General features: G+C 41.9%; 1 protein-coding gene and 1 long non-coding RNA gene across 3 annotated transcripts in view; one reads left to right on the top strand and one right to left on the bottom strand.

The window, feature by feature from the left end:
- Window positions 1-479, bottom strand: part of LOC130599091 (uncharacterized) — a 38,220-nt gene extending 37,741 nt beyond the window's left edge. The window contains exon 1 of the long non-coding RNA XR_008972150.1: window positions 377-479. This is a non-coding gene — a long non-coding RNA (uncharacterized LOC130599091). The remainder of the gene's footprint in view (window positions 1-376) is intronic.
- Window positions 480-684: 205 nt separating this feature from the next.
- The window catches only part of USP24 (ubiquitin specific peptidase 24), a 66,886-nt gene continuing 45,362 nt past the window's right edge, over window positions 685-22,208 (top strand). For both annotated transcript variants that reach the window (XM_057409250.1, XM_057409249.1), the window contains exons 1-9: window positions 685-1,025; window positions 13,723-13,888; window positions 14,847-14,914; window positions 16,362-16,505; window positions 17,361-17,483; window positions 18,353-18,388; window positions 18,960-19,025; window positions 20,510-20,575; window positions 22,101-22,175. In XM_057409250.1, coding sequence (XP_057265233.1) covers window positions 717-1,025; window positions 13,723-13,888; window positions 14,847-14,914; window positions 16,362-16,505; window positions 17,361-17,483; window positions 18,353-18,388; window positions 18,960-19,025; window positions 20,510-20,575; window positions 22,101-22,175 — 1,053 coding nt within the window. In that variant the 5' untranslated portion in view covers window positions 685-716. The remainder of the gene's footprint in view (window positions 1,026-13,722; window positions 13,889-14,846; window positions 14,915-16,361; window positions 16,506-17,360; window positions 17,484-18,352; window positions 18,389-18,959; window positions 19,026-20,509; window positions 20,576-22,100; window positions 22,176-22,208) is intronic.

The following is a 22,208-nucleotide window of genomic DNA, read 5'->3' as shown; positions in this document are numbered from 1 at the left end:
CAGCATCTTCATGGCTTCCTCTGGAGATCTGCATCTCGACTGTATTGTACATTTAAAAGTCACATTTCTACAAATAAACAACCTGGAAGCAGGCAGTGACAACAGCCCTTCGGACTGCAGCCAGACCCCAGCTTCTTATTACACCCCTGTGAGCTCCATTCAGACCAGCCCCACAAGCTACCACTCACCTCCTCCATCCCCAGCCCAGGCAGCTGGAGCCTTAAGCAGCAGCCAGCCCTTCGTTTCTCGTTAAAACCCACCCTCATCACCTCAGACGACACCTGCTCACCGCCTGCCCACAGACACCTCCGGCTACACCAGCCCCTGCCTTCCCGCCTTCCCGCCTTCCCGCCTTGCCCGGCCTCCCCTCACCAACTCCTCCTCCCGCCCTTCAAGGGCCTGTCGTGATTCGCCGTGAAAACCAGTCACCGCCCCGCCGGCCGTGCCCCTGCGGGGATCATTCCCTAGTAAAGACCGCAATGAAAGGAGGAACTACCGGCAGCGGGCAGGAGGCCGGCCGCCGTTCCCTCTGGCCGGGCTCCGCCGCACAGGCCCGGGCCGACCACTGAGGCACCACCACAGAACCGCAGCGAGGGTTCGGTTCCCCTGGCAACACCGCCCCCCTTCACGTGACCCTGGTTGCTATGGGGGGGGCCCGGCCGCGGCGGCGGCGGCGGCTTCGCGGCCCCGGCCCGCTCCCCCGGCCCGGCGCGGCCATGGAGAGCGAGGAGGAGCAGCACATGACCACGCTGCTCTGCATGGGCTTCTCGGACGCGGCCGCCATCCGCAAGGCCCTGCGCTTGGCCAAGAACGACATCAACGAGGCCGTGGCTCTGCTCACCAACGAGCGGCCCGGCCTCCACTACGGCGGCTATGAGCCCATGGAGAGCGGGCAGGGCCCGCCGGGCGGGCACGGCTCCCCCGCCGGCGGGCAGGGTCCCCGCGGCGGCGACGGCGACAGCGGCGGCGGCGGTGGAGGCGGCTTCGACCCGCCGCCCGCTTACCACGAAGTGGTGGAGACCGAGGTGAGCTGCGGCCTGCCCCGGGGCCGGCCTTCTGTCAGCCCTGGGGGAGCCCCCCCGGGAGCCTGCCTGCCTTGGGGGGGGGGGGGCTGCGGGCACTTGTGGGTCCCTGGGGTGCCCCCTCCGAGCGCTCCTTGCGACCGCTGCAAGGTGAAGAGCACCCGGGCTTTTCTTTGGCATCCCAGGAATGTGTGGCTACCGTCAGGATCACGGTTCCCCCCCCCCCCCCCGGCTTCTCTTGTGCCGTCTTGCATAATCCGAGTGACTAATGACTGTCTAATTTTTTGGGACTGTTTGCACAGTCTGGGTGTTACTTTATGTACCGCTTTATTTGGGTAAGCTGAGTATAAATTCTGCAGTAGGGGTGAAGCCAGTTCAAATATTGCCAAAATGAGGTCTTTAACTCATAAATTGTAGTTCTGTTCTAAGCACAGTAGAAAGATGTGAAGTAGACAGAGATGCTGCAGAACACTAGCGTTTCCTAGTTTTTCTCCTTTCTCCTTGTCTGCCTTTCTCTAGTCTCTCTTCCATCCTCTCGCAGAACTCTGACCTGCTCAGCCAGCAGACAGACTCTCGGTGCTTTCCCTGCTGCCTGGAACAGTGTTGGAGCGCTTAGCTGTAAAGCCTTTTCCTTCTCCAGGCCTTTTCCAAAACTTCCCAGAGTGCCTATATGGAAAGAGTTAATTAATAGTGTGCAGTCTATGGAGCTCATGGGGATGAGAACACAGGAGTGGCCCTGCCGTGCTGTACCAAAGGACCACCTTGCATAGGCTCTGTCTCAAGAAGCGGTCAGTAATAGCAAATACCTAAGCACGTGTCTTATAACCAGGGAGACTCATGTACCCTTCCAGGCTTCAGTGAACAGTATCCTGATGATTTCCTGTGCCAGAAATGTCATCTTTCTGTGTACATCTGTGCATGTATCTGCAAACATGGATATGAAGAATACAAGCACGTATCTTCTGCATAGCTACACGTGCACAGATCATCCCTAGCCTCATTGTATTGAAATCCGGTCTTGCAGAATAAAGATCCATGATCCTGTTTACTGAATTAACTGGGTTAGTCTCTTAGCTCATAGAAGCTGATGGCGTGTGCTTGTGGAGTGAGGTGATCTGCGGGATGGCATGTGTGCTGTGCAGAAGAGGAATCGCTCTTTAACTTCAGTGATAGAAGCAATGGGGAGCTGGTTTCTGACCTTTCCAGGGAAGGGTTGGGAGTGAGTGAGAGTTCTGCTTGTTTGCTTTCAGATCTCTGTACCCACCAAGAGGGTGGATTTTCCTATCAGATCTTATGATTGGGACTATCTGGCTTGTCAGTGTGATATTTCAAGAGAAGCTGTCAGTGTAAACTTCAGAGAAGCGCTTTCTTCTCCCCTCTTCTTCCTATTGCAAATGACACTTTGACAGCTCTGACTAAGAGGAATGTTTTTTCCCCCTATTATTTCAGCTTGTATGTCTGATAAAATTTAGGCTTTATAGTTTCCTTTGCCACTCATGTTCTTTTCTGCTTTGACTCATGTTCTCGTTAACCCATGGGAGGGAAACCAAAACATCTCAGTAGAGGCAAATGACTGCACAAAGTTGGCATTTCAGAAGGATTGAGTGTTGAACACCAGGTTGGATGGGGCTTTAAGCAGCCTGGTCTAGTGGAAGGTGTCCCTGCCCATGGCAGGAGGTTGGAACTGGATGAGCTTTAAGGCCCCTTCCAACCCAAACTGTTCTGGGATTCTATGATTCTGTCTTGCTACATGAAGCTATATAAATTCAGGCCTCGATTTAGTGATTGGATTCAGTGCATATGAGCATCTGTCAACTCCTGCACATGTATGCAGAACACTATTTTTGTAGGAGTTACACCTGTAAAAATCTTAAGACCTGGGGTTGCTTCCTGGGCTTTTTTTGGCTTAATATTGCAGTACAAGACAGCAGCTTTTGAAGTCTAAAAGGGAGAAAAATTATATATTCTTGGGGGTTTTATTCTGCAAATAAATCTAGAACTAATTTAATAAACTACAGCTATTACTGAGGTGGTTAAACAGTAAGTAGTTTTCCATTCCACAGAAGCTTATGGCAGATGAAGTGGTACGGAAAGCACAAATAGCTGTATTATTCATTGTAGTCACACACATTATGTTGAAACATATTGTACCCCGTACTAGCCTGTGAGAATTGAGATGTTATTTCTGGTTTTCTCCCTCTCAGTATCATCTCTCTTTTTTTTTCTAACAGCTCTTAGAGTGTGTATTCCTCCTTCTCAACATAGTACCAGTTTTAACTTCTAGCCTGTGGGGAGATGTGTTAGATTTTTGGTTTGGGGTTTGGATTTTATATATGAGCAACCCACATGAATGTGAGCCCTGCCCGTGGCAGGGGGTTGGAACTGGATGAGCTGTATGGTCCCTTCCAACCCAAACCAGTCTGGGATTCTATGATATTAATCAAAATAACATAACTATTAGAAATTATTAGACTATTTTCCCCAAAATAATTTAGCCAGTCTGTTAATTTTCTTCATGAACCGAAGTTAGGATCACATTTAAGTTAAAAATAACAAGAAAGCTTTAGTCGTTCTCAAGACATGTGTAACAGGTCTGAACTTTGTGTTTACATTCTTTTTTTGGCTGAGTACAGTTTACCATGCATGTAAGAATAGATTGATGAATGATTAAACACTTCACATTTTCTCTAATCAGTAATGAATCCATTATGTCTGCTTATGTTTATTTGGTTTCTATTATATAATGTTAGAATCTGTTCTGTTCAGTAAGCGTGTTGATCAAAGAAAGGCTTGTCTGTTGGTTTCCTTTGAGAACAGCACAGCGACTAGATGCATATCATACTAGTAAACCCATGTTTTCTTTAGATAGTGCAGTAAGATCAGTGTGAATTCTCTTTTCAGTGATCCAGACTACTGGTCTTCAGGGGTGTCTGGGAGTGTTGCAGAAGCCTGAATTTGGAGTAACTGGCCCAGGAGCAAGAGAGCTTCTATGACCTGGCCTGACACACAGTGTGCTTTCTCTGTGAGACTTGAGATGAGCACATCCAGAAATTGCTTTTCATGAGGGCTAAAACTTCAGTTTCAGCAAGCTGATGTCTTCAAAAGAGCATGTAATTGATGCAGTTGTAAGTTAATAGCTGTGGTATGCCTCTGGTCTTGGTGCTGGCATGACCATGCTTAACTCGCTCAAAGGAAATGGCCAGGCAAACTTGGAAACACAAAGGGGGCTTCACATTTTGTGTGAAATACCAGCAAGTTCAGCTTTAGGTTTACAGTAGGTTTGAAGTTTTACCCTCCATAGTGCCGAACCGCTTTGACAGGCTGAGATCACCTGCTCTGACAAAAGGCACCTTTGCTTGGTTGACATAACTTCGGTGTTTATGTCTGTCAGCCGAGGTGAATCCGGTACATGCATTTTGGCAAGAATCTGGGGTTTTTGTGTTTTCCTTGGGCAACATAGAGACTTTTACGGTGTGATTCTTTGACGAGTGGGGGCTGTGGAAGGGTGGTGTGCGCTCATCTTTTCCTGTGACTGACAGATAAGCTGCTTTATGAACTGCTGCTAGTTCCTTATAATTTAAGACTATAAATGAATGTGATGACAGTGTCTGTCAGTGTGTCCGTGAATTGCCATGAGTGCCACAAGTGCTGGCTTTCACCAGTTGGGGAGGAATGGGATGGAGAAGAGCAGGCTAAATGAATGTGGGGATTGTGACCAGAGAACTTAGAATTGGAGTAAGGGGTAGGAACCCATTTATGCTAAAATGTTGAACATATAACAGTGGTTTATATACCCTTTACTGAAATAATCTTGATTGGTTTTTAAACAGCTTCTGAGAGTCATTACTGTGACCTTTTGAGTAAATTGTGATGTATGGATTGTATTACCTTCCAGCTATTCCTGTCTCCTTTAGCATATGCTGTTTTGATTTGTTTTTTTTTAAGATAAACTAGCTCAAAAGGCTCTTATACACCGGATTTTACAAGATAAAGCTTATAATAAAACTTGTTCAAGATTGCTTTTGAGGTGCTGTTTTGATTTGAAGAGAAGGGGGTTTTGTAAAAGAAACAGTCCAGCAACTGTAGTAAGTAACAGTGCCAGGAACATTCTCACTAGTCATGCTGCAGAACTACTGTGCTCAAAACCCTTCCTCTCCTCATTATTAGAGCTGGTTCTGCCACAGATGTGCTGCATCATGGTGGGTGTGCAACAACCTCTGGTTTACCTTTTAGTGTGTAAAACAGGGATAATGGTGTGTGCCGTATTACAAATACCACGGACTTGTGAAGTTCTTTGATCCTTGAATGAAAGGAGTGGTATTCATTTAAAGACAAAAATGTATTTAGCCTTAAAGCAAATGAGGTGGGTTTCACAGTACAATGTTATAAATTGAAAGCCAGCCTCCTGTTTTGTAAGTAGTGTTGAGCTTTGCAAAAGTGACTATTCCTGGCATTCTCATGTGGAAGTTTTACAGTGTGGCTTGTCTAGGAATTGGCCTTGTGAAACAATTAAGCAATCAAATAAAGCTCTGTGGTGGATTCTGGCATTGAATCCCTGGCTGGATGCCATCAGAACGTCAAGTGGAATGAGTATTTTAACACTGCTGGTTTTCAAGCATCACTGTTTTCAAAAATCAGTGGTCCTGGTGTGGAACCTCTTTTTAGAGTCTGGTTATCTCAATGCTTTCTTGGATTTTGAAAGAAAATACCCTGGGTTTCATTATTGGTGTAAGGCAGGCTAATAAAGATGCTACAGGAAGTTAGGGAAAATAGGGGTAATACTGAGAGGTGCAGTGGGTTAAGTTTAACTGTAAGCTTTGTTTCAAATAACTTATCAGATAATGTGATAGAGTGTTCTTCAGGTTGAGACAAGTACTCTGCCTTTACTCTGTAATTACAGGTTCATCAGTGAAGGTGATGCCTTTGGGGTCAGTGGAGGTAGGAGACAACTCTGTATAGGCAGCATTCAGCTGGGCAGGAAGTGTCTTTGGTACAATGTTCTCTGGAGGCATTTTCTGGTCATCTTCCCAGTTTACAGTGCTATTCTGTGGCAGCTGTTTAATAAGGAAGTGAAATACTGAGGAAGAATGAGAATAAAAACAAATTAGCCAGTGTTAGAAGTTAATTCCAGCAAATCATTTGGATTGCTTTTGGATTAAGGAACAGTAGCTCTTTGTATGAGGAAGGCAAAGATGCAAAGGAAGTGCCTGATTCTTTTGTAAGCTCTTATTTAAAAAAACCCATGTATTTGTTCAGCCATAGGAATGCTCTTTGGTGTGTATATTTCAGTTATGCTTCATGGGCCAATTTAATATTAATTAAAATAAAGCCAATGTGCTCAGTGTTTCTTGCCACTTGATCTTCCTGCTCACTGCTTCACAGCAGCTCTGGCTTCTGATGCCCAGCAGAGCAGTCTGGAGAAGCATGTAAAGGTTTTTCATCTTAATTAATCACAATTTTGTAATTACACATTGTAGAAGTTGATTTCAAACTCATTGTCAGCTGCTTTGTCAGTTCTGGTTTCTGGCTCTCTGTAAATCAGTATCTATAGAACAGATGTATAGATGAGTGCTCAGGGGTGTTATTGAATTAATCATCCCTTCCAGAGCCTGACCTTTGGTCACTAAAATGTTATAATAACTACTTTATTGTTTCTGCAGCGCTTCTCTATTAATGCCTGTACTTTGGCAGAGGGAGCTGGAAGTATTGACTTAATTTGAAGTACTAAATGCTAAGCATTTGTGATTCATCGTTTTATTGTATTAAAGCACAATGTTTATCTGATACCACACAAGATTATTTTGAGTTACTTGGAAATAAGCACAGGGATTTGTGCTTAGAAAACCTCAAGGGTTGGAAGGAGTTGTAGTATCAGAGTCTGGCTGTTTGTAGTTAATGCTGATGGATTAGGTTTTTTAAATATATCCATAGACAATACTGAAAACACATGGAGATAAGTATGTTTTCGTTGGTTCCTTATGAATGGCATTCTTAACAGTGCTTTCCATGACCTCTCCCTCACCTACAGCTCATTATCAACTTTTAAAATACGTTGCCAGAAGTGGTTGTAACAAATCTGTCTCCGATTTTACTGGCTGCAATGGTAATAGTACTATAAACAAGGGAAGATATTCCTTTTTTAAGTTAAATGGATCTTTTAATTCAAATCTGATTTTTGCAAAGCCTCAGTTACTTTGTGCTGCTATAATGCTTAGTACTGTATTTGTCTCAGAGCAACTAGGCAAGTGCACAGGGGAATATTGCTTAGTAACATCACACCATCACCCTGGAAGCCTGGGACACCAGTGCACACAATGGCTGTAGAAAATCCCTAGTTAATTTCTAGCTTTGCTAAGTTAGTTTTAGATTCTCAAATTCATACTGTGTTCTTATTCCCAGTCTCACACAGTTCTCAGCTGTGAGAGATGAGGGAAGGGGGGGCAGGAAAAGGGAGCCATGAGGTTTTTGTGGTTGATAATATAATCTCTCACAGCTACTGAGACCTCTCACAGCCATGCATTCTCCATAGTGCACTTACACTACTCTCAGTTAAGGTCTGTGTCCAGAACTCTCCATTGAGACCATTTGCTGAATAAATCAATTTTTTTTAGGACATCTTTATGGTCAGGTGAGTGTCAAAATCAGCTTCAGTTAGGTGGAATTTGTACCATAGGATTTATTTTCCCTTAGTGATAGACTGGTACCATCCCTTTATATTAACATGATGAAATACTGGTATTTTTCTTATGACAAGACTGCATTTGCTTGTGTGAAGTAGTGCATTGTAAAATTTTGAGCTGAATAGTTTAGTTTCTGTGCAAAAAGAATAAACCATCCATATATTTCCCCAACAAGCTTACTTTTTCTTAGCAGACCAGAAATAACAAAAAGCATTGCTATCTATCACTGTACTTGGAAATGCTGCATACAGATCTTTTCCTGTAGGTGAGAATGCAAGGGCAAGATGCTGTATCTCTTTAGCACTTAAAACACTTAAACTGTTACTGTACTTTACAAATAAATGTCTCTTTGACTGTAAAGTGTTTAGGAAATCACAGTGGGTTTCTGATTGCCAAATAACAAACATAATACAGAAATTCCATGTATGACACCTTTTTCTGAGGCTTACTGATGCTGTCATGCTTGTAACAGAATACCAAGCTTGCTCTTTGCAGTGTGGGTTGAGTGAGTTCGATCTGATGGCAAGAACAGGCAACTGGGAAATACTCTTCAATTTTGTTCCCGCACTGCCACTTAACATGAGTTTAGAGTTCTTTAAGCTCCTGGAGGACCAGTTTAAACAAAGCACATAGGTTACAGGTATGAAAATGTACCAGTTTTTCCTCACCGTTCTTAATGTCTTAAAGTATAAGTGCAAGGTGGTAGCTTTGATTTATTTGAAAGCCTTTTAATTCTTACCCTGTGATGTAGTTGTAGGTAAGAGAGTATCCTCCTAGGAGTTAAAAGACTTGGTAGCAAGGCGTGAAAGTAGAAGCTGCTTTAATCAGCAGTGTGCAGATGGAGGGTCTGTCAAGTCATGACTTCAGGATTCTCCCACAAATTGATGGACATAATAGATCAGAGAGCAGAGAAATGCTCTGCCAGTTTTTATGGGTATTTGATGTATTTCTCTTACCTTGCCTCCACCTGAGCATCTTGCGGTCCTTTGCAGACACCAGTGAATGGTTCATCAGCATGCTGTGGCAGAGGGAAGCATCTCTACTAACATTTCACAGCTGGGGAAGCTGAAGCATTAAGAAGTTCATTTTCTCCTTATTGCTCAGTATGTCTGGGCTAAAAACTGAAAGGTGCCCCTAGAATTTTTGGCTTCTATTTCTGTCTTTCAGCTTTTCTTTTAATTACTGCTTTTCAGAGCACTTAAATTTGGTCCTGGTACAGGTATGGAGTAACAAAATACAGTTGTGGGGTTTTTTTCCTAACAATACAGTGAAGCATCAAAAATCTGTTTTCTTGCCTAAAAAATGGTAGTCAGTTTGTGAAAATCACTTATGAGAGGCATGAGGGAGAAGGGAACTGCTTGGGTCTGTCTCTTAGAAAGTCTGATTCCATTGCTTGTTGAAGGAAACATGACATTGGGGTTTCTGTTTTGCAAGTTATACTGCATTCAAGAGCAGACAATGGGACTTAGCTCTGGTGATAATAAAGCCTGCTGGTAGCCTTCTATCAAAATCAAATTCACAAATTTAAATGATAATTTGACTGTAATTTCATTGCTAAGACTGCCAGTTAGCATCAAAACACTCTCTTAAATTGCTTGTTATTTAGTGTCAAGTGCCTGCTATGGTAAAAGTCAGTGGCTTTAGTTAAACAGTCTGACAGGTTCGTTAGTGAATACTGCAGGAATGCATTTGGAAGCTTTGAATTGTGACCTTTTTGGCAATTAATTTATATTTCTCTTTTTGTGTAAGGGCTAATCTTTGTTCTGTGTTAGTCCTCCGTGGAAGGTTTTGTACTACAGATTTAAGCAATGCTTTATTGGTCAGATATCTAACCATTTTTGTTTCTTCGGCCTTGCACAAAACTGTGGGAGGTGCCAGGTCCCCAGCGTGAGAATCTTGACTCAGTGCTTGAGACTTCATGGGAGGACAGGACTCGTGGGTGCCTGTGTGTGTGTTTAGACATAAGCGTTTTCACACCTTGAAAATAAGCCAAAAAAGTCAAGTGGCAGGATCTTCAGGGCTTTTGTGCTATAAGAAATACATCAGAAGGCATGGGAAATGATGTTAAAGGTTTGCCAGCAAATGTTTTTTGATCTCAAGACTTCAGCTGCAGAAGGGAGAATAGTCACAGGATGCGTGATGTGCACCATGATTCCCTGTTTCAGAACACAGTGGATTCTTACAGACTTCTAGGCAGTTGATCTTTAGATGACCCATTGGCTGCCAGGAATAGGTTGGTTTTTTTGCTTTTCACTGTTCTCTTGTTGAAGAGTATCCCTACAAATCCTTAACATGTCAGTCCAGTATTGAGGGTGTTCAGCCAGAATTGCATAGTCAATGATTTAGGTCATCATCTGCTGGCAGACACCATTCTGAGGTCATCTATTTGAGGAAAGGGAGGTAATTTCTAAATATATATAAAAAAACAACCAAACCAGACCTGTAATTCCCCAAATAAGAGATAGAAAACCACTTTTTGGGAGGCTGTTGAGATTTATTTTCATGCACAGCATACTCTTCATTGAAAGCTTTTATTTCACCTGTGTCAGTAGAGTCTGTAGTGACAATTCCTGGCTCCTCAGTTGCAAAGTGTGAATTGTGGCTATGTATTCAGAGCTGTGTTGCATTTGTGAATGTCAACAGAGCAAGCAGGATCATCAGCCTGTGTTGGTTAGTGAACCAACATGAAATTATGCAAGAGCTGAGCTGATATTGCACCTTGCTACAGCAAGTGCTTGAAAGAGCACTACACAGATCGATTTCAGAGTTGGATGGTGAACAGTTTGGGGTTTATCTTATACAGAAGGATGAAAGAGCAGCTCTTCAGAGAGGCTCATGCTAGATATGTTGTAAGAAACAAAACTCAGTCTGCAGTAATGTAATCTGAGCATTGCAGTAGTCTTTAAGAAAATCAGGGTATTAAATGTATTAATGGTTTGTAGGGGAAGTTGAGTTTTAAACTGTTTGGCTATTTATTTGAGACTGCATTAGGCTTCACAGTAGCTGTGAAGCTACTTGTATGTGATACCTTCTAAAATTAAGAAATAATTAAACTTCATAGTTGCTGGGGAGGGTTTTTAGTAGCTGAACACAGAGAAGCAAGAAGACTTGTCGCCTATTAGTAGCAGAATGTGCCAAAGATGTGCTCCTTCAATGCAAATAGCTCCTATTGTTGTTAGAGCAGTATTCAGTTATCTCACACGTTATTTCTTGTGTAAAAAAACATCTTTTCATTACATTGTTTGTAGACTCAGTGCAGCAGTAGGCCAGATGTGTCCTTAGCACAGTTCATGATGATGCCCCTATTTCTGGAACCTGAATATACAGTGAAGAGCATGCCTCATTTCACTCTTTCCTCATGAGTTTCCGTACTACAGCCACTGGCAATCACTTGTGTGGAAAGAGATAAAGAGCAACAGTGCTTAGATGCAGCTGGGGAAGCAGAGCAACAGGTTAAGTTTTTCAGCAACAGTTGAAGGTCTGCACTGATATTAGATTGCACCTCTTAAAATATATCCATTGCTATTACTGGTTAGTAATGTTATTACTTAACGGGGACGCTTTCCTCCAGTAATCATTTGTTGAAATGTTGCTGTCCTTTACTGCAGGTCTAAGGAGAACCAAAATTGCTGAACATCTTGTAATTGGGGTTTATATTATATTCAGTCTACCTTTGTAAGTGTCATCATTGTATCCTACACTGTCACTGTAAGGGCTTTCTTTATAACTGCATATCTAATTTCTGCAGGAAATGGTTTTGTGTTCCGGATGGGTGCTCTTTACAAAAGCTGTAAACATAACTATTGTTTAGTTAATCAAAACAACAGGGTAGTTCCTCGAAAACTTTTGCTTTTAAGCACTTCCAGTGCTTTTTCATTTAAACCATCAAATATTTCTTCTCCAGAACTTCAAAGTGTTTAAACAGGGCACGATTTGCTAAGCCTGAATGACATTAGGCTTCTATGCACAGTACTGGATCAGCTGACTGCGGTTTCAGAAGCTGATACTCAGGTCTGTTAAAGTACAACTTCCCGTAATGACAGACTTAGGACAGAATGTTTAGCAGAGGATTGGGAAAGGTGGCACGTTACTTCCCAAGCACTGACCTGTTGTTTATTTTCCTGAGCACTATTTTGTGTTCCATTGCTATAAATTTTACTGCTGCTCTCCAGAACCTGTTAGTAAGTCCAGCCACTGTGTGCTATCGTCACCCGCACCACTGAACTTTAAAGGGTAAGCTCTATGCAATTGCTGCTTCCTTGGTTTAATATCTTTGAACCATTATGAAAGTGAATGTGACACATTTACTTTTCAATAAGCGGGTCTGATCCTACAAAGAGCAAGTGCAGTGAGAGAGCTGGAAGCACACTTGTCTGCATTCACCAATTTCATTCTTTGTATATCATGTTCTCCTGAGTTCAGTCCTTTCTTTTTGCTTTACTCCTTTCTGTTTGTTCTATTCACTTTCTTGACACTGCCTGTTTGGGTTTTTTTTTCACTCTTGAGCATTATTTCCTGCTTGTCCTTCCTCCCTACATAGAATCAAAGAATGGTTTGGGTTAGAAAGGACCATAAGAACATCCAGTTCCACCCCCACTGCCATGGGCAGAGATGCCTCACACTAAACCATGTCACCCAAGGTTCTGTCCAACGTGGCCTTGAACACTGCCAGGGATGGAGCATTTACTACTTCTCTGAGCAACCCATTCCAGTGCCTCACCACCCTTACAGTAAAGAACTTCTTCCTTACATCCAATCTAAACTTCCCCTGTTTAAGTTTTAACCCGTTACCCCTTGTCCTGTCACTACAGTCCCTAATGAAGAGTTCTTCTGCAGCATCCCTATAGGCCCCCTTCAGATACTGGAAGGCTGCTATGAGGTCTCCGCACAGCTTCACTTCTCCAGGCTGAACAGCCCCAACTTTCTCAGCCTGTCCTCATACAGGAGGTGCTCCAGCCCTTGATCACCCTCGTGGCCTCCTCTGGACTTGCTCCAGCACGTCCCTGGCTTCTCTCTCAGGGCAATCTTGCTACCATCACTGTGCTTCTGTTTTTTAACTGTGTCTCTGACAGTTGTTCCTGGTTGCTGCCAGGCCTGATCCAGCCGTTCTGTCCTTTCTCCTGCTTGAGTTGTCAGCTCTTCTGAAGGCAGGCAAAACGAGGCCATGTGAACCATTTGACACCTTGGGTAGCAAGCGTCTGCGTGAGGTTAAAAAATAAACAAAAGGAAATAAATGGATAACTTGTCTGCTCTTTTCAGCTGAGGCAGTTACCTCATGTGGCACTGAGCAAAGAACATGGGGCTAATTCTGGGTTCTGCCTGTACGCAGAAATAGCTGCTGTTCAGTGGCGCTAGCAAAGAAACCAGTAAAGCTTAGCTGCAGGCATCTGCTTGCTTTTTCCCCTCTGCCTTCCAAAGCGTTTTCCAGTAACGTAGTTTGACTTAGGAGAAGGACAATTGGAGTTTCCTTGTTAGAAAACTGTATTTGAGATGTAAATTATTCTTTCAGTAATCGGGTAGTAAAAAGAATCTTGATGTACTGGATTCTGACTTATGTTTCTTAATGCGATGGGGTGAGAGGGTGATGAAATTGTCTTCCTTTAGAACAAGCTATTCCATATTCTACAGCAGTTGTTGAACAGAGGATTAATATGCAGATCTCCGAAGATCAAGGCTTGTACTCTAGAGTCTCACAGGGACTGGAAGTACTTATCACTGGGCTCTAGGATCTGATATGCTGAGGATCAAGATTTGCCACCTAAATAGAAACTGGTTAGCAATTAGTTATGTAAACACAGTAGCTATCACCTACATTAAATACATAAAGGTATGAAATCCCTTTAATTAACATTGAAATCTTTAGTTCTACTTGAAAAACACAAGCAGCCTCAGGGCTGTTGCAAATTTGGCATGCTTGTTAAAAGCACAGTTGCTTTTGCTGAAGCAACTACATCCTTTAAAGCATCTAGGATAGGGAGAGCGATTAAATTGTTTCACGTGAACTTCCTTTTTATTCACAGAAAAATGATGAAAATGGGAATTGCTCTGGTGAAGGTATTGAGTTTCCAACAACAAACTTGTATGAACTGGAGAGCAGAGTTCTAACAGATCACTGGTCCATACCCTATAAGCGGGAGGAGTCTCTAGGCAAGTGCCTGATTGCATCCACCTACCTGGCAAGACTAGGTAAGTCCTCTTCCTACGCGTGTAGACTATCTGTTCAAAGGATTTCACAGTCAGCATAGGGAGCAGTTATGTCTTTCATATTAATCCCACAGTTGTTTACTTGGCACCCTGCAGAATGATCACATCTCTGTGGTTAACAGTGAACTGTTCTACCCAATGAACATTGGTTTCTTTTTCTCCAAAGTGATTTGTTTGCTTAGGCTTTTGAAAGAAGTGGAGCACATGTTTCTTTATGTTCTAATGATTGTAGGAATTACTGTTTTCCAGAGCTGAATTACTGTCTCTTTTTCCCTTTGTGCTGGTTATTTTCCAGTCGTAAAAACAAGCTGTCATCTAAATCCGTGCTGTACCACGCTTGTGTAACTGGTTGTTTTTCCCTAGTGAAATGCTTATACTGCATTAGACCTGAATGTGGCTTCTCTGTATTCAGTACTTTGGCTGGAGTTACAAGTGTTAGTTATGGAGGCATCATGCCCAACAACTGGTATATAATGACTGCAAGACAGTTTTTCCATCATGCCTGATAGCAGACTAAAGGGATGTTATAATCTGTTGGAAGAATGGAAGTTGCTAGGTAGTTCTGGTTTGCTTCTTTGGTTCTCATATGTGTCAAAAGGCTGTGCTTAGATTTTGGTTTGCCTGGAGACTGTGAAGCATCAGCAATGATCTGAAATTAGTACAAATTGTAAACTTGGGAGAAGTACATCTGGTACTGATGCTTGACATTGTAAAAGGTATAACATTATAAAACTTGTTTCTAAAGCCAAGTTCTTTTAAGTCCCACTTTTTTGTGGCTGATAAAGTCAGTTATGAATGAACAACAGCATATTTATTACTGCTGGGTTTGATTGGTGTTCCTAAGAACTTGCAATGAACTCCTTAAGGTAATCTTTAATATATGTGTGTGTGTATGTATATATATATTATACTTTTAAAAAGCATTCTCCTTTCTGTAAAGGTCTTTCTGATTCTGATGAGAATTGCAAGAGATTTATGGACAGATGCATGCCTGAAGCATTTAAAAAGGTAAATAGATAGAGTAGACCAATTCAGTGTTTCTTTGCATTGTTCATGGCTGAAATAGTGGCTTATAATCAAGATATCAGAAACTATGGTAAGTAGTGAGTATGTTCTTAGATTAAAATCACGCTCAAATTACTTTCCTAGACAGCAGTCACAGAGAGTTCCAGTTCTGCACATAGCTTGTGTTGGCTTTTCGTTTGTTTTGTCCTTTTTAAAATTAGGAGCTCTACAGTAATTTGCAGAGCCTAAAGACAGATTTAAATACCCTTGGATACATTAGAGGCAAGTCGAAATCAGATTTCCTTTAACTTTGTTCTTTCTGCTCCTTCTTTGGAGGGTTGCCAGATTCTTTCTTACCTCCTTTCACCTTCTGTTTAGAATTTGTCTTTCCCCTCAGTGCTTAATGCCTGATGTGCCCCTGTGGCTTTTCTTCTCTGCCTTGCTGTGAATTTTCTCTGCAGAGCCCCCCTAACTAATTTACTTCCCACTATTCCATTCACTTTGGATACTGCCATAATTTCTTGCCCAATTTTTAGACCATATATATAGAAACATATGTACACCTTTATAAACTTACTCAGTCATAATCTTAAAATGCTGAAAATATGTTTAAGGAAGATAGGCATTTAAGGGAAAAATTCTTTTCCTATTTGCCTGTTAGAATAATAACCTTACATACAATGCTTTTAACTCACTTTTTTGCATATTAACTAAACTACACTGAAATATAGATTGTTCCTCCAGAAGGATTGTAGAAATCCAAGTTCAGAATGTGCTGAATTACAGTTTGCTGAAAAACTTGCAAGAAACTCTACTAATGGTACAAAGAGTAATTGTATCTGAAGTATTAAGCTTTTTAACTGCTTATATTCTGACACAGCTAGCAGGAATTAAATTAACTTTGCAGCTGGAAGCTTAATGTCCTTTATAAACAGCCACATTAGACCAGCCATAAAGAGCATGTTGCAGTAAGTGTGAAGGCAGCATTAAATACCTCTCTCTTCATGGTACATGTTCTTTGTTTTCCAATAGAAACTGCTCAGAAAGTGTGACTTGGTAAATGGTTATTATAGCTGAATCAGTGCAGCTTTGTGGCACGTCTCCTTGAAGATTTAATAGTTGCATGTTCAATCTGCAAACAAATTACTTCCATATTAGTTGTTCTTTGCAAAGGTTACAGTCTTTACTAGCGCGTGGAAATGGAAAACAGTTTGACACATTTTATTTTCTGTCATAAACTGTGATTTAAGGTGTTCTTCAAGGAAATTACAGATTTTATTAACTCTTAAGCCATTAGAGCATCTGAAAACCACACCAGACTGTGAGTAGTACACGCTAAGGAAACATTTGCTCTGAAAACAGTCTCTGGGGTTGGGGGCTGATAAATTTCTTCTGTTTTGTGATTGTGCTCAAACTTCAAAAAATGACTTCTTTTTTATCTTCTTCTTAGTTGTTGACATCCAGTGCTGTTCACAAATGGGGAACAGAAATCCATGAAGGAATATACAACATGCTTATGCTGCTAGTGGACCTGGTTGCAGAAAGAGTAAAACAAGATCCTATTCCTGTGGGCCTTCTCGGTGTACTTACAATGGTATTTGGCTCTCTGATGCCATTTCCACTATTTGGATATTTATCATTTCATATTTATGCTGCTGATGCTTTTTCTAACTATTTAACTTTTAGTGTATTGTCTTAAAACCTGCAGCCATTGCTTGCTGCAGATTTTTAACATCCAGTATGCAATTTATAAAGGGGTGAGTGCTGTTCAAAACTCCTTAAACCAACGCTCTTGAAAAGAAAAATAACATCTACTGTCGTAGAATCATAGAATGGTTTGAGTTGGAAAGGACCTTAAGATCATCCAGTTCCATCCCTCCCTGCCATGGGCAGGGACACCTCACACTAAACCATGTCACCCAAGGCTCTGTCCAGCCTGGCCTTGAACACCACCAGGGATGGGGCATTTACATGTTCTTTGGGCAACTCATTCCAGTGCCTCACCACACTCACAGTAAAGAACTTCTTCCTTATATCCAACCTAAACTTCCCCTGTTTTAAGTGTAAACCCATTCCCACTTGTCACTAGAGTCCCTAATGAAGAGTGACTCCCCAGCATCCTTGTAGGCCCCCTTCAGATACTGGAAGTGCTGTCACTCTGTCACTTCACTGTTTGTTTTTAAAACTGGTACTTTGAGTTCATCTCCCCCTTTTACAGATCCCTGGCTCATGTGTATTGAATATTTTCCATAGAGTGGAAGCTTCAGGATGCTTTACACAGTCAGAACCAAGAGGCAGGATCAGGGGTCTCCTGTTAAACTTGATTGTTTTGCTAGATCTTTAACTGTCAGTCAGGAGAATACACAACTGCAGAAGTCAGATAGTATCAAGATATTCTTTGAGACTGGCATAAGCCATGCTGTTCATTGCCATGGGCTTTTCTTTCAAGGCATTTAACCCCGACAATGAATATCATTTCAAGAACCGTATGAAGGTGTGCCAGAGAAACTGGGCGGAAGTCTTTGGGGAGGGGAACATGCATGCTGTCTCACCCATATCCACTTTTCAGAAGGTAAGTATGGCCACGACCTGTTTTTAAGTTAGATGTGTTTGTTTCAGGAAAGGTTGTTTGATTAGTTGGTATTTATAACATAAGAAAGCTTAAATGTGTCACCAAGAATTATAGCAAGTAGATCTTCAGATTATGTTGGTCTGTAGCAATGTATTTGTCCTCTTAAATTGTCCCAGTTCTCTCTTAGAGGCTGGATTTAGAAATTGGTGTACTTTCATGTCTAAAGTAGCACAACAATCAGATGGGTAGATCCGTTGTATCAAAGAACTGACATCTGTTTGGCTGTTGAGTGTGAAATGACCAGGGTAACTCCAAAGTGTACAGTTCTAGCAGAGAATTTGTGCTTTTCTGACAAGCAAGGATAGGATATCCTCAAGTCAGACACACTATCGAGGTGGCAGTTCTTGAGGTTTGCACTGTCTTGTCGCAGTTGTTCCAGATGGGTGGGTGCTAAAAAAGCATCAGTGGAGTTGAACTCTCCTTCAGGAAACAAGTTTGTGTCCATAGAAAGAAAATTCTACCACTGCTGCTCTGGGAAAGGTCCTTTAGTAATGCTCCACGCTGCTAATGTGCTATAAATATAGTTGATGTGAGTCAGCAGCCACAGTGTGTACTGTTGCCACAGCATGTGGTCAGTGATGTCAAGCAGAGTCCAAAAAAGGATAATGCTAATGAGAACTAGCCAGAGCTGCAGCTACACGCTTGGTAAAGGAGCTGTTTCAAACACATTGCTGGTTTCTTTGAAATCATAGTGCATGTATTTGAGGTGTTAGTGGGCTGAATACATCTGTCCAAATCTCTGTTTCGGAAGACAAATGTGTAGCGTTGATGTTTCAGCTACTAATTTGTTAATGTTTTAATTGTTCAAGGAACCTCATGGCTGGCTGGTGGATCTGGTAAACAGGGTAGGTAAATGTAAACTGAGACCTGTAATTTGTCACATGAATTCAGTGCTCTTTCAGAGGTAATTTCTTCTCCCCCCAGTTTGTTTTTTCACTCTTCACTTTTCTGACAACCACGAAAAAAGAAGTTTTTTTTATCCTTTCTACATATAGAGAAGGAGCCTTGCTAAATACATCTTGTTGAGTTGCTGCTTTCTCCCTTGAGCACCTCACCTAACACAATAGCTGTGACTAGAGGAAGTTGAGAGCTCAGCTTAGGCTGCAGTGCTGTTTCCAAGTCAAACATGCCAGGCCAGTTGCTGTATGTTGTCTGGCTTTCTTCCCTATGTCCATTTTTAACCAAAACAGAGTTTCTAGCTTGTTGTTTGAACTGGTACTGGGTATAACTGCATTGCATTCCCTAGTGTGCTTCTAATTCCCATGGGAACATAAAGCTTATGTTGAATGTAATGCTTCACAGTAAAGAATACTTGCTGGCATCCCAGGAACTGTCAATCCCATATTTCCTGTAATAGCTGATTTTAAAGATAAGATACTGTAGTTCACTGACATAATACTGGTGATTTTATTTCAGTTTGCAGAGTTGGGTGGATTTTCAGCAATTCAGTCCAAACTGAATTCAGAAGATATTGAACTTGGGGTAAGTTAATCTGCTGTCACAAGACGTCTTCCTTTCCATTACACATTCATGTAGAATTAGAAATGTGCCTTTTGGCAGTGCTCTTACCTTTGGTTTGGTACCAGAGCAACACTCCCACAGAGCCCTGGAGAACTGCTGTCAGACTGGAAGTTAAATGAGGTGGTGCATAAGAATCCTGACACAAGAGCTTTTGAGATACCACAGAAAAGAGGAGGGGTTAGTGTACCTCTGGCTAACAGTCAGCCTTCTAGTTGGACATCAGTCAATCTAGTTTCGTTGTACATTCACCAGCTTGTCCCTGGTTTTCTGTTTAATTCAGCTGTAGCTGCATTTAGCTTCAAGTGAATTGACTTCTGTCATTTATTATAGAAATCATTGTTAAAGGAAAAAAAAATCCTTAGGAAGACAGACACTGTCTAATCCTGAGCAACTGTTCAAGAGCTGTGTCTAAAAACTGACTGGCTCAGCAGAGCTAAACTATTTTTGGTGACAAAGCCTAACTGGTTCATTTTTTAGCTTTCTAACCTATATTCAAGAGACTTCAGAATCTTTCAAGCTTTGAAGAGCAAGGAGCTTAAGGGAAAAGATGTCATTTAGAATTTTGTCCCACAGTATAAAATCAGTCTGCTTTCAGTCAAGTACCATTTGGTGATAATTCAACTTCTTTTCTTGGGATACTGATATTTGCTGCTTTATAAAGAGATATATATAAATATATATTTATACGTGAGCCTGACAGCAGAATAAGGCAACTCTATTTAAGTCCCAATCCTGCAATAGGAACTTTGACTTTGTTGACCCATTAATAACTGCTTGCTTAGGGAGGAAGTCTTGGGTCAGCATCACTCAATTCAGGCCTTTGATTGCAGTGGTGCACACTCCATTTCACAACTCTTGATCCAGTGTGAGAAGAAGCAAATTTTGGTGTTATTTATTGACAAACAAATGCCTTTATATGTTTAATTTCTTGGTGATAAATATCACTTGAAAATCATGCATGGAAGAGATCTTGACATGTATCTGACACATTTACAAAAGCTTTTTCCCACTTAATGTTTTTGGGAAAGAAATCTGCTGTATGGCTTTAACCTTAAGGCTTGGATTCACACTTCTTATTGCTGTAGAGAGCAACCAAAATGTGATGTGTCCTTTTCAATCTGTTTATTTCTGTGACTGAAACAGGATCAGACAGAGCAGACTGAACAGAATGGTGAGAGGACCAAGATTAGTGAAAACTGGGAAGGCATTTTTTTATTTCAGGCACAGATATACAATACATACTGCATGCTATAGAGTAAATCTGTTTCCTGAGCCATGTGTTGTTGTAAAGGATTTGCCCACCAAAATGAATTTGTAGCAAATGACTGGAAACTGTTGTCTGAGATAAATGATACTTATTGACCTTAATTTGCCTTTTGTTCTGGATCACTGTCTCTGAAAAGGTCTCCTATATGTGCACCTAAATACTTGTAATTTTTTTTCAGGCAATCTCTGCATTAGTTCAGCCATTTGGAGTTTGTGCAGAATACCTCAACTCTTCTGTAGTACAGGTAAAATATCTTTGTTATGAGTTATCAGAGGACTGAAAATCAGTTTACAACTGTTTTGGTGTGAAACTGATGACTAGTTCAAAAAGCCTTCAAGTCGCATTGCATGAAGTGCAAGAACCATTTTGAGCATCCTGAGGATGACGGATAGAGGATGCCTATAGTGTTCAGATTCATTTTCTAAGCACAGTGATCTGTAGTCATGTATCTACATCTGCAACAGTGAGAAGCTTTGCCTCTGCCATTAGTAAAACTTCATCAGTGTAAAGCACATGGGAAAGGAATTTAGCCTGATGGATGAATTTTGGGTTTAGTTTTAATTTTATGGCTGAGATCAAGCACATGGATATGAGAGTTTACACTGGGAAACTGGTAATACAGGGGATTGGAGCAATCCCAGGCACAGCTACAGGTTGGGCAGAGAAGAGATTCAGAGCAGCCCTGCAGAGAAGGACTTGGGGGTGTTGGTCAATGAGAAAATGAACATGAGCCGGCTTCAGTGTGCGCTCGCAGCCCAGAAACCAACCGTATCCTGGGCTACGTCGAAAGGAGCCTGACCAGCAGGTCGAAGGAGGTGATCCTGCCCCTCTACTCTGCTCTTGTGAGGCCTCACCTGGAGTATTGTGTGCAGTTCTGGTGTCCTCAACATAAAAAGGACATGGAACTGTTGGAACAAGTCCAGAGGAGGCCACGAGGATGATCAGGGGACTGGAGCACCTCCCATATGAAGACAGGCTGAGGAAGTTGGGGCTGTTCAACCTGGAGAAGAGACCTCCTAGCAGCCTTCCAGTATCTGAAGGGGGCCTATAGGGATGCTGGAGAGGGACTCTTCATTAGGGACTGTAGTGATAGGACAAGGGGTAATGGGTTGAAACTTAAACAGGGGAAGTTTAGATTGGATATAAGGAGGAAATTCTTTCCTCTTAGGATGGTGAGGCACTGGAATGGGTTGCCCAGGGAGGTTGTGAATGCTCCGTCCCTGGCAGTGTTCAAGGCCAGGTTGGACGAGGCCTTGGGTGACATGGTTTAGTGTGAGGTGTCCCTGCCCACAGCAGGGGGGTGGAACTGGGTGATCTTAAGGTCCTTTCCAACCCTAACTATCCTATGATTCTATGAAAAAGTCACCATGATGTATTTGAACATGCAGATGTACTCCAGGCTTCACACCTGTGCTCACTAACAAAAAGTACTGATTTAATAAGTGACTGAAGGGCTTTATTTGAAGGGGAGGTAGTTTAGAAGCCACTGGGAGTCAGAGAGGCATGTGCCTCTAATATACCTTTAGAAAGGTTGATCTGTCCACCTTTTTTTTGCAAACCCATATTACAGTGGTCTGAAATGGCTTCTTAATTGCTTCTTTTTCTGGACATAGCCAGGTTTTATGTATGTTGTAGGTGTTGCTTTCTGTCTAAGATAATTGTCAGCTTTCAGCTAAGTATTTCATTTTGCTGAAGCCAGATCTTTTGAGTATTGTGATTGATTGCAGGAAACACAAAATGATTGTCATGCCTTTTCTCACATTCTTTAGCCCATGCTGGATCCCGTCATTCATAAAATGATTAAGTATGTGCAGAATGTAGAAGAGAAGGACTTGAAAGACAAGGTAATGTTTTATACATTTAATATTTAAGAAGAA

The sequence above is a fragment of the Pezoporus wallicus genome, unplaced genomic scaffold (genome assembly GCF_028554395.1).
Source record: "Pezoporus wallicus isolate ANWC-B61680 ecotype Strahan unplaced genomic scaffold, APGP_CSIRO_Pwel_v1 contig_8108, whole genome shotgun sequence".
NCBI lineage: Eukaryota > Metazoa > Chordata > Aves > Psittaciformes > Psittacidae > Pezoporus > Pezoporus wallicus.
The sequence above is the reverse complement of the archived record's forward strand: the minus strand, read 5'-3'. Positions and strand labels throughout refer to the sequence as shown.